Here is a 16,953-nt window from a genome sequence, read left to right on the forward strand (position 1 = left end):
AAGGGGAGTATGTACAACTTGCCACCGTGTAGTCATCATCCAGATAATCTGGTGTACTGAGTGTGGGATGCCAAGAAGAAGATCATTTGCTCAGTCTCAGCTGAGCGTCTTGAGCTTTTGCTGCATCACAGCTCTGGTGCAACCAGATTCCTTTGTGGGGATGACTATAGGTAGATAAAGACCCCTTATGATAACAAAACAAAAACAAAAAAAAAGTGGGCTTTAAGGAGGGGACTGTAGGAGCAGATTTTTGATAGCCCAGTAAGATGCCTGAACCACTGTCTGCAGCTGGAATACCAAATGTTATGCTTATTGCTGAAAGCAGCTAAAAGGAGGCCTTTCTGAAACCTTAGCACAACTAACAGACCAGGAGGGGAGGGTGAAGTGAGCGACCACGAGGAGTAAACATAACCCTCTGCCCTCCTGACTTGAGCTGTTTTTCCAAAGCATGTGGTTTTGCAAGATGGAAAGTCTGGCAATAGTTGACTGTTACTATACAGATGGTTAACTGATGGAAAATTCCCTTCCTAACAGGCTGAAAATCTCCACACTTAAGTGCTAAGCAGAAACTAAATTATTTCGATGCACAAGCTATGTAATACTAACAAAATGGATATAAAAAGAGGAAAAAATCTGAGCTCAGTGGATACTTGAACACCTCTCATGTTTCCCTGAAGACGGGAAGTTGGCCACTGGAAGTCTAGTGACCCTGGGTAAATATGAATCTAGGGGTGATTTGGGGTGCTCTACTAACCTATTGTGGATGTGTATAAGTGATGGGGACTAAATAAAGTACAAGCTTTGAGTGAAAGCACTTTTGTTTGCCTGATTGCATCAACTATCTATCGCAGAGGTGGGCAAACTACGGCCCGCAGGCCATATCTGGCCCGCGGGACCCTCCTGCCCGGCCCTGAGCTCCTGGCCTGGGAGGCTAGCCCCCAGCCCCTCCCCTGCTGTTCCCCCTCCCCCGCAGCCTCAGCTCACTGCGCTGCCGGCGCAATGCTCTGGGCGGCGGGGCTGAGAGCTCCTGGGGCAGCGTAGCTGCAGAGCCCGGCCTGACCCGGTGCTCTGTGCTGCGCGGTGGCGTGGCTGGCTCCAGCCAGGCGGCACGCTCCAGGGAGCGCAGTAAGGGGGCAGGGAGCAGGGGGCGTTGGATAGAGGGCAGGGGAGTTCAAGGGTGTGGTCAGGGGGCGGGGGTGTGTATAGGGGTCAGGGCGGTCAGAGAACAGGGGGGTTGAATGGGGACAGGGGTCCCAGGGGGGCAGTCAGGAAGGGGGGGTTAGATGGGGTGACGGGGGGCACTCAGGGGTGGGGGGTCTGGGGGCAGTCAGGGGACAGGGAGCAGGGGGTGGTGGATGGGGCAGGAGTCCCAGGGGGGCCCATCAGGGGGCAAAAAGCGGGGGGTGGGGGTTGGATAGAGGTTGGGGGCTAGGCCACGCCTAGCTGTTTGGGGAGGCACAGCCACCCCTAACTGGCCCTCCATACAATTTTGGAAACCCAATGTGGCCCTCAGGCCAAAATGTTTGCTCGCCCCAGATCTATCGGCTGGATGGCCGTGTCCCCACACGGCTCCAGGCGGCGGGAGCTCGGGTCCCGCCGGAGCCGTGCCGCTGCGGCGCTGTCCAGGGCCGCTCCTGGACGTGGCACACTGAGGCGGCGGGGGATGGGGGAAGGCGGGGCCGGGGGTGGGAGCCTACCTGGCCAGGAGCTCAGGCAGGCCAGGCAGGAAGAGCTTGCCAACCCCTGCATTAGGGTGTGCCGGGGCACACCCCGTACACATGCCTATGATTCCTAGCTTTAGATACAGAAATGATACATGCATACAAATTGGATAATCACATTCAGTAAATTGTAACCTTTCCAATGATGTCTTACAAGACCCATCTTGCATAAAGTACATCTCAGTTATGTCATGTCCACATCATAAGAATATTTCCATAAAGAATATGGAGTGCAATGTCACAGTTGTGACATGGAGTCTGAGAGGAGTAAACCACAAGAATAAAGGAGAGGGATTCTTGGAGGGAATGACCAAGGAGAAAAAAAACAGAGGTTTGCTGATATGGCGGAGTGAGCTTCTTGCAGAACATATACTTGCATTGGCAAAAGGGAATCTGATAACTTTGAGAGTATTGTAGATGTTAAAATCTTCAGAGGATTTTATATTTCATTTTACTCCCATCCTCCTGTTTGTAAGCAACTGTCTGATATAATCACAACATCTTGGTATTATATAAGTAGTGGGGGAGGGATAGCTCAGTGGTTTGAGCATTGCCTTGCTAAACCCAGGGTTACGAGTTCAACCCTTGAGGGGACCATTTAGGGATCTGGGGCAAAAATTGTGGATTGGTACTGCTTTGAGCAGGGGTTGGACTAGATGATCTCCTGAGGTCCCTTCCAACCCTGATATTCTGTGATTCTGTGATTTATTTCCTGTCACCGCCTTGCAAAGAGTAAAGTTACCAAGAGCTTTGGGTTCAGCAAAGCCCCAGGTAACACCTTTGTAACTCTTCATAGTTTGCTTTGGACTTAACTATCTTGAGTAATTTTGTATCATCCGAAAATTTTGCCACCTTCCCATTTACCCCTTCTTCCAGATCATTTATGAATACATTGAACAATACTGGTCCCAGTAGAGATCCCTGAAGGACCCTAATATTTACCTGTTTCCACTGTGAAAACGGACCATTTATTCCTACCCTTTGTTTCCTGTCTTTTAACCAGTTCCTGACCCATTATTTATCCCATGACTGCTTACTTTGCTTAAGATCCTTTGGTGAGGGACCTTGTCAAAGGCTTTCTGAAACTCCAAGTAAACTATGTCCACTGGATCACCCTTGTCCACATGTTTGTTGACCCCCTCAAGATTGGTGAGGCCTTAAAATTCTGCCTTATTTACTCTGTTGTTTAGCCATGGTGGTATTTTTTTAGTCCTCTTACTGTTTTTTTCCATTTGGGGTACACATTTAATTTGAGCCTCTATTATGGTGTTTTTAAAAAGTTTCCATGCAGCTTGCAGGCTTTTCACTTTTGTACTGTTCCTTTTAATTTCCATTTAACTAGCTCTCACTTTTATATAGTTCCCTTTTCTGAAATTAAATGCTACTGTGGTGGGCTTCTTAGATATTTCCCCACCCTCCACAAGGATGTTAAATTCAATTACATTACCGTCTCTATTATCTAGTGGTTCAGCTGTATTCACCTCTTGGACCAGCTTGTGTGCGCCACTTAGGAATAAATCAAGAATTGCCTCTCCCCTTGTGTGTTCCAGGATTAGCTGCTCTAAGAAGCAGTCATTAATCGTGTCTAAACTGTATCTCTGCATCCTGTCATGAGACAACACGTATCCAGTCAATATGGGGATAGCTGAAATCCCCTATTAATATTATTGAGTTTTCTATTTTCCTCTAATCTCCTTGAGCTTTTCAGAATCACCATCATGGTCCGTAGTATATTCCCTTACTCTTATTATTCAAGCACGGAATTTCTGTCCATACAGATTCACTTAAAAAATTTACTGTATTTGACTATACATTTTCCCACACACACACAGTGCCACACTCCTACCAGCACAATCTACTCTGTCATTCCTATATATTTTGTACCTTGATATTACCATGTCCCCTTGATTATCATTCCACCAAGTTTCTGTGATGCCTACTATATCAATATCCTCCTTTAAAAGCAGGCACTCAAGTTCACCCATCTTAGTATTTAGCCTTCTTCCATTTGTATACAAGCACTTATAAAATTTGTCAATATTTACTTGTCTGTCTTCATGTGATGTAATTGAATAGGGCTCTTTCATCTGACTGTTTCTCTTCAGCTCCTACCTTTCATAGAATCATAGACTTTAAGGTCAGAAGGGACCATTATGATCATCTAGTTTGACCTCCTGCACAATGCAGGCCACAGAATCTCACCCACCCACTCCTGTAACAAACCTCTAACCTATGTCTGAGCTATTGAAGTCCTCAAATTGTGGTTTAAAGACTTTGAGGTGCAGAGAATCCTCCAGCAAGTGACCCGTGCCCCGTGCTGCAGACGAAGGCGAAAAACCCCCAGGGCCTCTGCCAATCTGCCCTGGAGGAAAATTCCTTCCCGACCCCAAATATGGCGATCAGCTAAACCCGGAGCATGTGGGCAAGACTCACCAGCCAGGCACCCAGGAAAGAATTCTCTGTAGGAACTCAGATCCCACCCCATCTAACATCCTATCAAAGGCCATTGGGCATATCTACCGCTAATAGTTGAAGATCAATTAATTGCCAGAATTAGGCTATCCCATCTTATCATCCCTTCCATAAATTTATCAAGCTTAGTCTTGAAGCCAGATAGCTCTTTTGCCCCCACTGCTTCCCTTGGAAGGCTGTTCCAGAACTTCACTCCTCTGATGGTTAGAAACCTTCGTCTAATTTCAAGTCTAAACTTCCTGATGGCCAGTTTATATCCATTTGTTCTTGTGTCCACATTGGTACTGAGCTTAAATGACTCTTCTCCCTCCGTGGTATTTATTCCGCTGATATATTTACAGAGAGCAATCATATCTCTTCTCAGCCTTTTTTTGGTTAGGCTAAACAAGCCAAGCTCTTTGAGTCTCCTTTCATAAGACAGGTTTTCCATTCCTCGGATCACCCTAGTAGCCCTTCTCTGTACGTGTTCCAGTTTGAATTCATCTTTCTTAAACATGGGAGACCAGAACTGCACACAATATTCCAGATGAGGTCTCACCAGCGCCTTGTATAATGGTACTAACACCTCTTTATCTCTACTGGAAATACCTCGCCTGATGCATCCTGTCATAAATATAAAGGAAAGGGTAACCACCTTTCTGTATACAGAACTATAAAATCCCTCCTGGCCAGAGGCAAAACCCTTTCACCTGTAAAGGGTTAAGAAGCTAAAATAACCTCGCTGGCACCTGACCAAAATGACCAATGAGGAGACAAGATACTTTCAAAGCGGGGGGCGGGGGGGAAGAGAAACAAAGGGTCTGTCTGTCTGGGTGATGCTTTTGCCAGGAACAGATCAGGAATGCTCTTCATAACTCCTTAAGTTAGTAAGTAATCTAGCTAGAAATGCATTAGATTTCCTTTTGTTTAATGGCTGGTAAAATAGCTGTGCTGAATGGAATGTAGATTCCTGTTTTTGTGTCTTTTTGTAACGTAAGGTTTTGCCTAGAGGGATTCTCTATGTTTTGAATCTGATTACCCTATAAGGTATTTACCATCCTGATTTTAGAGGTGATTCTTTTACTTTTTCTTTAATTAAAATTCTTCTTTTAAGAACCTGATCGCTTTTCCATTGTTCTTAAGATCCAAGGGTTTGGGTCTGTGTTCACCTATGCAAACTGGTGAGGATTTTTATCAAGCCTTCCCCAGGAAAGGGGGTGTAGGGCTTGGCGGGATATTTTTTGGGGGGAAGACCTCTCCAAGTGGGCTCTTTCCCCGTTCTTTGTTTAACACGCTTGGTGGGGGCAGCATAGGGTTCAAGGACAAGGCAAAGTTTGTACCTTGAGGAAGTTTTTAACCTAAGCTGGTAAGAATAAGCTTATGGGGTCTTTCATGCAGGTCCCCACATCTGTACCCTAGAGTTCAGAGTGGGGAAGGAACCTTGACACATCCCAAGACCACATTAGCTTTCTTCATGGCCATATCACATTGGCAGCTCATAGTTATCCTGTGATCAACCAATACTCCGAGGTCCTTCTCCTCCTCTGTTACTTCCAATGATGCGTCCCCAGTTTATAACCAAAATACTTGTTATTGATCCCTAAATGCATGACCTTGCACTTTCATTATTAAATTTCATCCTATTACTATTACTCCAGTTTACAAGGTCATCCAGATCTTCCTGTAGGATATCCCCGGTCCTTCTCTGCATTGGCAATACCTCCCAGCCTTGTGTCAGTTGTCACGGAGTCCCCAGGCGATGCTCTGGAACTGCTCCCTACAAAGCCAGTCAGGACTCTGGGGAAGTCTCCTTTCTGTGAGCAGACTGTCTTCAGGACACACAGCTCACATAACTTCCGCCTTCCTGGGTCTGACCTCGGAGCATTCAGCATCCTCTGCCCCTCCATGCGCTTCCCACAGCAAGTCTGCCCAGGCGGGGTCCTGGGGAAGCCAGAGGGTCCTGCACCCCAACTCTGCAGTCAGACGTGACTCTCAGCCAGCCAGTAAAACAGAAGGTTTATTAGACGACAGGAACACAGTCTAACACAGAGCTTGTAGGTGCAGAGAACAGGACCCCTCAGCTGGGTCCATTTTGGGGGGTAGTGAGCCACACAACCAGGTCTGCACTTCACTCCATGTCCCCAGCCAGACCCAAATTGAAACTCTCTCCAGGCCCTCCTCCTCTGGGCTTTGTCCCTTTCCAGGGCCAGGAGGTCACCGGATTCCTTTGTTCTCCAACCCTTTAGCTCTCACCTTGCAGGGGGGAAGGGCCAGGCCATCAGTTGCCAGGAAACAGGGTATCGGCAATTCTCTGTGTCCAGACCCCTGTACACACCTGCCCTCTAGGGCTCTGCAATGATCATACACCCTTATCCCACCACCTAGATACTTAAGAACTGCATAGGGGAAATTGAGGCACCCCCACAATATTCAGAGGAAACATTAAGAACAGTCCCGCTTCATCACAGTCATCCAAAAACTTTATTAGCACATTCCTGTTTTTTGTGCCAAGGTCAATAATAAAAAGATTAAATAAGATTGGTCCCAAAACCGATCTTTGAGGAACTCCACTAGTAACCTCCTTCCAGCTTGACAGTTCACCATTCAGTGTGACCCACTGTAGTCTCCCTGTTAACCAGTTCCTTATCCACCTTTCAATTTTCATATTGATCCCCAACTTTTCCATTTTAGCTAATAATTCCCCATGTGGAACCATATCAAATGCCTTACTGAAATCTAAATTAGATCCACTGCATTCCCTATGTCTAAAAAATCTGTTACCTTCTCAAAGAAGGTGATCAGGTTGGTTTGACACGATCTACCTTTTGTAAAACCATGTTATATTTTGTCCCAATTACCATTGACCTCAATGTCCTTAACTACTTTCTCCTTCAAAATTTTTTCCAAAACCTTGCATACTACAGATGTCAAACTAACAGGCCTGTAGTTACCCGGATCACTTTTTTTCCTTTCTTAAAAATAGGAACTATGTTAGCAATTCTTCAGTCATACGGTACAACTCCTGAGTTTACAGATTCATTAAATTTTTTTGCTAATTGGCTTGCAATTTCATGTGCCAGTTCCTTTAATATTCTTGGATGAAGACTATCTGGCCCCCCGATTTAGTCCCATTAAGCTGTTCAAGTTTGGCTTCTACCTCGGTATCTTGGTAATATCTACCTCCATATCCTCATTCCTATTTGTCATCCTACCATTATCCCTAAGCTCCTCATTAAAGACTGAGGCAAAGTATTTATTTAGATATTGGGCCATGCCTAGATTATCCTTAACCTCCATCCTCAGTCTTTAGCCGTCCCACCTCTTTCTTTGTTTTCTTGTTATTTAGATGGCTATAGAACCTTTTACTATTGGTTTTAATTCCCTTTGCAAGGTCCAACTCTACACGGCTTTTGGCCTGTCTCACTTTATCCCTACATGTTCTGACCTCAATAAGGTAGCTTTCCTTGCTAATCTCTCCCATCTTCCACTCCCTGTAGGCTTTCTGCTTTTTCTTAATCACCTCTCTAAGGTGCTTGCTCATCCAGCTTGGTCTACAACTCCTGTCTATGTATTTTTTTCCCCTTTCTTTACTTAATCAACTTCTAGTCCCTCCTCTCTATATCCTAGTAAAGAACCCCCATTAAGAGATCCTCACCCAAAGGATCAGTCTCAGTCTGAATCATGTGTTGCCTTTCCCCCAGCCATTAGTTTAAATCTCCTCTATGAACTTTTTAATTTTACAGGTCAGAAATCTGGTTCCATTGTGGTTCAGATGGAGCCCACACTTCCTATATAGGCTCTTCCTTTGCCTAGTTCCTAATAAACCTAAAACCCTCCTCCGTACACCATCATCGAATGATGAGTCCAAGAGACTGAAATTTACATGTGCAGCAAGACTAATGCTCTTTTAACAGCCAGAATTTCCAGGAATCTACCCTCACAGTAATTGGTTGGCTCAAGAGGACATGCTGTGGCCACTGAACCTGAGCTACATGCATTTGACTCTGAGCCTTATCACTGACAACATTCAGACAAAGCATGTTGTGGATTTTTCTCACTTTCGGCAGGAGTTCTTCTTGGAATTTTTGCCTTGATATCAAAATCTGTGTTAAGAGCAATATTTTGAAGTGCTTTAAAAATCTACATCGAGGTATTGGACTGGTTGCTACTTAAAAGTTTCACCAGCATAGCTCTGGCAGTTAGCGATGTGAAAAATCACATCCCTACCTGACATAAATTGCTGGCAAAAGCTCTAGTGTAGAAAGAGTTATAGAGGCAAACAAGTCCATTAAAAAGAAAGTCAAGGAAATTGAACGCCCATAAAGTACTTTAAAGCAGAGTTAAAGTTGCCCAGTGCTGCCTCATGCCATTCCAGCATATGGAAGTTGGCAAAAGATAAAGCCTCTGAAAACCAGGAAATAAACTAAACTACATGACACCCCTGCAACACAACCTTAACTCTGCCCATATCCCCTAACCCTGGAGCAGGCAAATGTCACTGGGATTCAGTCAGGAAGCGTGGTGCAAAGGTTAAAAAACTATGCAGGGGAGTGGCAAATTTTCCATCTCTTGCAGTCTTCAAGTCAAGACTGATGCCTTTCAGGAAGATGTTTTCGCCAAACACAAGGTATTCAGCTCACTATAATGGTAACTGGATGAAACTCCATGGCCTCAAAATGTATTAATCAATAGGAGTAAGGACTAAGCACATGCCATTACATGTTGTGTTCCTCAGATTTGAATACCAGCATTTATCTGCATGCACTTCAGCTGTAGCTTTAAATGAATGGTGGAAGGATAAGTTGGAGCAGCTTGGCATAGCTGTGACTGTGATCCGCAGAGAGGTGCATGTGAAACCAGACGGAACAGGTATTCCTCATTTCAGTGCTGAGCATTGTAGATTGTGTTAATAAAAAGTGACAAGTGTGTGTTCTTGTGTCACGGAGTCACCAGGCGATGCTTTGGAACTACTTCATATGAAGCCAGTTAGGACTGCTTTGAGCAGGGGGTTGGACTAGATGACCTCCTGAGGTCCCTTCCAACCCTGATATTCTATGACTCTGGGGGAGCCTCCTCTCTCTGAGCATATGGTCTCCGGTGCAAGAAGCTTACACAGCTTCGGTCTTCCTGGGGCTGACCTTGGAGCATTCAGCATCCCCTTTTCACACCAGTGCACTTCCCACAGCGAGTCTGCACCTACAGGGCTCCTGGGGAAGCCAGGGGGCCCTGCACCCCAATTCCACAGTCAGACATGACTCTCAGCCAGCGTAAAAGAGGAGGTTTATTTTTAGACAGGACCACAGCATAGAACAAAGCTTGTTATTACAGACATCAGTGACTTTCAGCCAAGTCCATCTTGGGAATCCTGGGCTAGACACCCTGGATTCCCCCTCTTCCAGTTCCCCCAAGCAGACTGCCAGCCTCCAGCCACCTCACCTCTGACATCCCCTTCATGCCCCTCCTCCTTTTCGTTGCCTCGCTTCCTGGGCCAAAGGTGTCACCTGGTTGAACCCCCCTCCTGGGTCTCAGGTTACATAGCTGCAAATAGCTAGGCAGTCTCACCTGCCCCGAGAGCCTCAGCAAAAATCTCACACCCAATTCCCACCACCGAAGTATTGGTGCAGTACACAGGGAAACTAAGGTACACACAGTATCCGTACAGGACAGTAAGACTCACATGCAACATAGCAAGACTAATAAAACCCCCACTTCGTCACATCTTGCATGGGGATTGTCAGCAGTCTGGTGGCATACAGGGCTCAGTGAGGGGTAACTGAAAGCAATGACTCAGAAGGAATCCTCAGTGCAAGCGTAAAGGGGTGGTAACGTTATGAAAGTCTGAGATGGATTGTATGCAGTAGGCTCAGTGTTTGAGTGCAGGCCAGGCGTAGGTAGCTTCTGTTCCCTACACCGGACCTACCCCAAGTTTTGCCTTAGCAAAGAGAAGGTGTTAGACTTTGTGCTATCCTGCTCCCGTGCGCTGTTCCCAAAGTGTTCTGTGGGAGGGGATGGTAGAGTGCTCATGTGTGTGTCATTGGCCTGTCGGGGTGTTGCTGAAACAAGGCAGAGTTGAGGTTGCATTGTGGGGTGTTGTGAATCTTAACTCTTCATTTCCTCGTCTAATAATCAAGGGAACAGGAATCCTTACCCAGTGAGGTCAAATTATCATAGTTCTCCTGCATGACTTGCCTGTAGAGAACTCTCTGAGCAGGGTCCAGCAGAGCCCACTCTTCCTTGATGAAATACACAGCCACCTCCTCAAAGCTCACTGGCCCTGAAAGAGCAAGAGCCAGAACTGGCTGCCCAGTGACAACCCCACTATTCACAGGGGTGGAGGGCCGATCACATAGAAGTTCTGGAAGGTGGACAGTCAGCAGAGTCCCACCCCCACCCCATCAGAGCAGCCAGGAAGCATCAAGGTGAGGGGAGAAAGAGAGCCCTTCACCACTCCCAGCAGATAGAGGGGGCAGGGGTCTTCACATACATCACTCACCTACTAGCCAGAGGTTGATACAGGAGATGGAGTCCCCAGCAGGGCGCAGGGACAACTCCCTGGCAGGAATCCCAACACCCTCCCCAGTGCCAGCAGCGGGATGGGATGGGAGTCTTCCCTAGGCCGCAATGGTGAGTGCCCCTTCATATCTCATAGCATCCTCTAGCTAGTAGGTTCAGACTCCAGCATCTGGGAATTTTCCCAGCCCAGTTGATGGGGGTTGTTTCCTGTTCCACAAGTTAGGAAATTTCCACTAACTCCATGGGTGTGTTCCTAGAATCTAGGCACCACAGTAAACAAATCCCAGCAGGTTTGTCACACCCTGTCCCACTCCCTTTCTCCACCCTGTGTATTTCCTGCCCCTTCCCACCTCCGACCAAGTTACACCCTGCAGAAGCACCCACCTCCTATGTATTTACTGCCTTTCTCCATCCAACAGGAACCCACCAGAAACTCCCTGATAATCCCTACCTGAACTGGTTTCACTGCAGCTATTTCCCTTCCCTGTCCTCCAGAAGGATGGGATGTAACGCTTCAGCCTGTCAGGGCAAGAAGAGGACAGTAATGTTACATCACAATTCCCCCCAGGCTCTTTATTCCTAGAGGAATTCTGCACCACAGTGGTTGCAACAATGATCTATACAGTCATAGTTTATGTCAATAACATCACAGAAGAGTGAAAGCTTCACTCAGGGCTGGACCGCAGAGGCTCAACACCTGGAGGCTGAGTTTGAACAGCTGGAGACCAGGGCTATTAGAGGGGCACAGCGCAGGGCCATAAGGATCAGGGATGCCTTGAGGCAGCAACCTGAAGCTGAAAGCCACTAATATTTGGTGCTATGCTCGAGATTGCAGTGCTTGTAATGCTAGGAGGTGACTGGTGCATATGATGCAGTAAGTGAGTTTAACGTAATTGCATAACATAATTGCACTAACTGGCTGACCGCAGGCAAGCACACGAGCCACAAGACCCTTAAAATGCTGAGTAGCCACAGGGGCAGGGTAAATCACTCTTCCCAGACCGTGCTGTACACTGGGCATGTGGCTCTTGGGAAGAGCCAGCATGCTGGATTAAAAGTTTTCATTTTCCAAGTATAACAAGGACGGGGGGGGAATTTTCCTCCAGGGCAGATTGGCAAAGGCCCTGGGGGTTTATCGCCTTCCTTTGTGGAAGGATCTTCCTTTGGGGAGACCAGGGCTATTAGAGGGGCACAGCATGGGGCCATAAGGATCAGGGATGCCTTGAGGCAGCAACCTGAAGCTGAAAGCCACTAATATTTGGTGCTATGCTCGAGATTGCAGTGCTTGAAATGCTAGGAGGTGACTGGTGCATATGATGCAGTAAGTGGGTTTAACATAATTGCATAACATAATTGCACTAACTGGCTGACCCCAGGCAAGCACACGAGCCACAAGACCCTTAAAATACTGAGTAGCCACAGGGGCAGGGTAAATCACTCTTCCCAGACCGTGCTGTACACTGGGCATGTGGCTCTTGGGAAGAGCCAGCATGCTGGATTAAAAGTTTTCATTTTCCAAGTATAACAAGGACGGGGGGGGGGGATTTCCTCCAGGGCAGATTGGCAAAGGCCCTGGGGGTTTATTGCCTTCCTTTGTAGCTTGGGGCACGGCTCACTTGCTGGAGGATTCTCTGCACCTTGGGAGGCACTGATAATCGTTCCTGTCCCCATACTTTCCATAGGATGTGATCATTATGGAAGATATCTCGCTGCTGAGGGTGAGCAGGGAATCAGGGTCTTCTCCAAGCCTGCAGCTTCCGCTTTGGCCCCTATGCAGCTCGCCTGTGTGCAGCAATGGTTCCCCCATGACGGCACAGTGGCCCGGGAAAGTTACCGTTAATGCGGCAAGAAACAAAGCAGTTCTGCCAAGGAACCTGCAACAGTGGATTGCCCAGTATCTCCAAGAGAGTTTCCTGGAGATTTCTGAGGGAGATTCCTGTGAAGTGAAGGCGTCTATCAACAACCTGTTCCGCCGCTCAGAATAGGCATGCGGTGGGAGACAAGCCTGCTTTCTGCAACCCTCCTGCTCCCAACAAATTGCTTCAGCAATAGAGGTATACAAGAAAGAAACTGTGTAAGGGCCTTCTCTCACTGTGACAGTCTGAGGCCCTGTTCTTAGGCCAATGCCTTTGGCTAAGCAGCAGAGGCAGCCATAAGCTGGGAAGCATACGGTCACATCCTTACATTCCAAACTAGTCAATATGGGGCTGTTAGGAAGGTGATCCGATCTATCACCTCCAGAGAAAGGGAAGAGCCTAGAAGATGTAAAAGGAAATTTAGTTTGATAGTTTTCTGTCTGGTAAGAACTCACTTATCAATAGACACAGCTGGGAAACCCTTATGTCTTTATAGACGTAGTTGTGAAATCCTCACTTCTGTATTGTTTTGTCATTATAGTTCCTCTCAAGGTTCCTTCCCCACTCAGAACTCTAGGGTACAGATGTGGGGACCTGCATGAAAACCTCCTAAGCTTACTTTTACTAGCTTAGGTTAAAACTTCCCCAAGGTACAAACTATTTTGTCCTTTGCCCTTGGACTTCCACTGCCACCACCAAACATTTATCTGGGTTTATTTTTATTAGGAAAGCGTTGTTTGGAGACGTCTTTCCCCCCCAAAATCCTCCCAACCCTTGCACCCCACTTCCTGGGGAAGGTTTGGTAAAAATCCTCACCAATTCGCATAGGTGACCACAGACTCAAACCCTTGGATCTTAAGAACAAGGAAAAAGCATTTAGTTTCTGAAAAAAAGGATTTTAATAGAAGTAAAAAGTAAAAAAGAATCACTTCTGTAAAATCAGGATGGTAAATACCTTACAGGGTAGTTAGATTCAAAACATAGAGAATCCCTCTAGGCAAAACTTTAAGTTACAAAAAGACACACAGACAGGAATATTCATTCTATTCAGCACAACTTAATTTCTCAGCCATTTAGAGAAATCATAATCTAACGCATATCTAGCTAGATTACTTACTAAGTTCTAAGACTCCATTCCTGTTCTGTCCCTGGCAAAAGCATCACACAGACAGACCCTTTGTTTTTCCCTCCCCCCAGCTTTTGAAAGTATCTTGTCTCTTCATTGGTCATTTTGGTCAGGTGCCAGGGAGGTTATCCTAGCTTCTTAACCCTTTACAGGTGAGAGGATTTTTCCTCTGGCCAGGAGAGATTTTAAAGGGATTTACCCTTCCCTTTATATTTATGACAGTTCCCACTTTGCTATTGTTTATTTGCATGGTCTCTGTCTGGTTCTGTGATTCTGTCTGCTGTATAATTAATTTTGCTGGGTGTAAACTAATTAAGGTGGTGAGCTATAATTGGTTAGCTAATCATGTTACATAATGTTAGGATTGGTTAGGTAAATTTCAGTAGAATGATTGGTTAAGGTATAGCTAAGAATATTACTATATAAATTAGGGGCAAACAGGAAGTAAGTTGGGATTCGAAAATAAGGAGAAGGAACTTGGATTTAAGATTGCTGGAAGTTCACCCCAATAAACATTGAATTGTTTGCACCTTCAGACTTCGGGTATTGTTGCTCTCTGTTCATGAGAGAAGGACCAGGGAAGTGGGAGAGTGAAGGAATAAGCTCTCTAACACTCCTGATACACCTTACTGGGTTGTAAATTAACTATCAACTCAAGAAAGGGACCTACATGTTGCTGTAAAGAGCTCAACGAAAAACTGCACTCAGTGCACAGCTGCCGCAAAAAAGTTAATATTTGGATTCATGAGGAATGGGATGGAGAATAACACCAAAAGTTTGTATATAAATCAAGGGGGCAGCCTCTAATATCCTGGGACCACCATGGCTACTACACCACTGCATACAGTATATATATATTTTTTTTTCATAGATTCATAGATATTAAGGTCAGAAGAGATCATTATTAATATCTAGTCTGACCTCCTGCACAATGCAGGCCACCCCTGCAATAAACCTCACCTATTTCTGAGCTACTGAATTCCTCAAATCATGGTTTAAAGACTTCAAGGTGCAGAGAATCCTCCAGCAAGTGAGCCGTGCCCCAAGCTACAAAGGAAGGCGATAAACCCCCAGGGCCTTTGCCAATCTGCCCTGTAGGAAAATTCCTTCCCGACCCCATATATGGCAATCAGCTGAACCCTGAGCATGTGGGCAAGATTCACCAGCCAGATACCCAGGAAAAAATTCTCTGTAGTAACTCAGATCCCACCCCATCTAACATCCCATCACAGGCCATTGGGCCTATTTACCATGAATAGTTAAAGATCAATTAATTGCCAAAATCATGTTATCCCATCATACCATCCCTTCCATAAAATTATTGAGTTTAATCTTGAAACCAGATAGGTCTTTTGTCCCCATTACTTCCCTTGGAAGGCTGTTCCAGAACTTCACTCTTCTGATGGTTAGAAACCTTCATCTAATTTCAAGTCTAAACTTCCCGATGGCCAGTTTATATCCATTTGTTCTTGTGTCCACATTGGTGCTGAGCTTAAATAATTCCTCTCCCTCCCTGGTATTTACCCCTCTGATATATTTATAGAGAGCAATCGTATTTCCCCTCAGCCTTCTTTTGGTTAGGCTAAACAAGCCACGCTCCTTGAGTCTCGTTCATAAGACAGGTTTTCCATTCCTCGGATCATCCTAGTAGCTCTTCTCTGTACCTCTTCCAGTTTGATTTCATCCTTCTTAAACATGGGAGATCAGAACTGCACACAGTATTCTAGATGAGAATATATCAATCTTTGAGAATTGGAGAGGAAATAGGAAAAAAAATAGATAATGAGAGAAAACCACCAAGAGCTGAAAGGATTTTATACTGATTTAAATAAGTGAGAGTAGTGGGACAGTTTGAAGGGACTGTGTATGGAAATTCAAGAAACAGACAGTAAGTCTCCTGCCCACACACACCATTCACATGGGCAGCAGGGAGGCATTTGGGAAGCTGCTTTAAGAGAGCAAGTGATAGGCGTGTGGAACAGGAAGACTCCCTGGCAGTGGGGAGGGGCCAGCAGAAGAGGTGGGCATGTAACTGGCAGCTGATGGTTGGGGGGTGGGGAGCTGTGTTGGGCAGTTGGGGGTCAGGAGCTGGGACTGTGTAACCTGGGACTGGACAGTCTCCACTGGGGACACTTCTTCCTCCTTTCTTCTCCTGTGCCCTTTCATGCCTTGTTGCTGGCAGAGAACGGTCATCCCATCCCATCCCACCCCACCCCAGAGGTAGCCATGTCTCAGTGCTGTCCAGGCTACACCCATTAACCTCCTTCCCATTTGCTGAATGACTCAGGGGAACAATTTCCCACCTAAAGATGGACAATTTGCAGCACATCAAATGGATGGAAAAATATCCCAAATTAGAGGAGAGTTAAAATTGACATTGGAGAGTTAGAGAGAAAATGAGGCAAAATCTGAGGAGGAGACTAGAGAAAGGGTCAATAATTTGATAGAAAAAGGGAGAAATCTACATGGATTTTATATCCATTGGTGACAATTAGGGAGAAATGCAGGAGCACTGGTTGTCACTATTTGAGAGAGAAGTGATGAAATTAGAGAGGATTTCATTAATCCCCCTCACTGTGTCACCTACTCGTCTGCCCCGGAGATCCCTGGCTGCAGAGACAGTTCAATCCAGCACATTTCACACCGTCCTTCCTTGCCCTTCATCTCCGGTTGATTTTCCATCCCGCCTGGGCCGGACCCCTCCGACTCCAGACACGCAGAGGGGAAACCGCACTGGGCCCCACCCCTGCTCTTTCACCACCGGAACCCCGCGTTTTGCCTCTGGGGCAGATCCTGCGCAGCCCCCTCCAACCCAGGCGCGTTCCCCATTGGGGAGCAGATCCCCAGGGGGTGAGACCGGCGGCTCCCAGAGCCTTTGTGCAGAGGCTCTTCCCGGCCCGCCCCTGCGCTGGCTCCGAGATCTCTCCCTCACCTGGTGTCTCGGCTCGGGACCGGGGCAGCAGAGCCTGGGTCTGGCTCCAGCCGGGGAAAGCCCGCCCGGGCTGGGCACAGACAGAACTCCAGGGAAGCTCTCTCCTGGCACAGCCCCACCGTGGTGGCGGCAGCAGCGGCGGCTCAGCTCGGGCTCCCAGCTCACCCTGGAGCCGGCGGCGCGGTCTACCCCGTGTCTCCTCTTTGTTCCCCCGGCCCCGTCAGGAGCTACCCGAGCCCGCGCCAGGCAGCAAGACGAGCGGCCGCCAAACAGGGACGGACGAGGGAGGTGGCGCACTGATGCGCCCGCTACCCCTCAGCCAGTAGAAGGCCGAGGGTGCCCAGAGAAGGGAGG

At 46.9% G+C, this 16,953-nt stretch overlaps 1 protein-coding gene across 3 annotated transcripts in view; it reads right to left on the reverse strand.

Moving 5' to 3' along the window:
- Positions 1 to 16,953, reverse strand: part of LOC144260812 (uncharacterized) — a 43,514-nt gene extending 26,561 nt beyond the window's left edge. Inside the window, exons 1-3 of one of the 3 annotated variants that reach the window (XM_077809557.1) lie at positions 16,600 to 16,953; positions 11,137 to 11,204; positions 10,321 to 10,446 (exon numbers count right to left, since the gene is read on the reverse strand). In XM_077809557.1, coding sequence (XP_077665683.1) covers positions 10,321 to 10,354 — 34 coding nt within the window. In that variant the 5' untranslated portion in view covers positions 10,355 to 10,446; positions 11,137 to 11,204; positions 16,600 to 16,953. Of the gene's footprint in view, positions 1 to 10,320; positions 10,447 to 11,136; positions 11,205 to 13,416; positions 15,411 to 16,599 lie in introns of those variants that run through there. The other 2 variants (XM_077809558.1, XR_013345053.1) reach the window with 2 other exon arrangements.

Source organism: Eretmochelys imbricata, chromosome 2 (genome assembly GCF_965152235.1).
Source record: "Eretmochelys imbricata isolate rEreImb1 chromosome 2, rEreImb1.hap1, whole genome shotgun sequence".
Lineage (NCBI taxonomy): Eukaryota > Metazoa > Chordata > Testudines > Cheloniidae > Eretmochelys > Eretmochelys imbricata.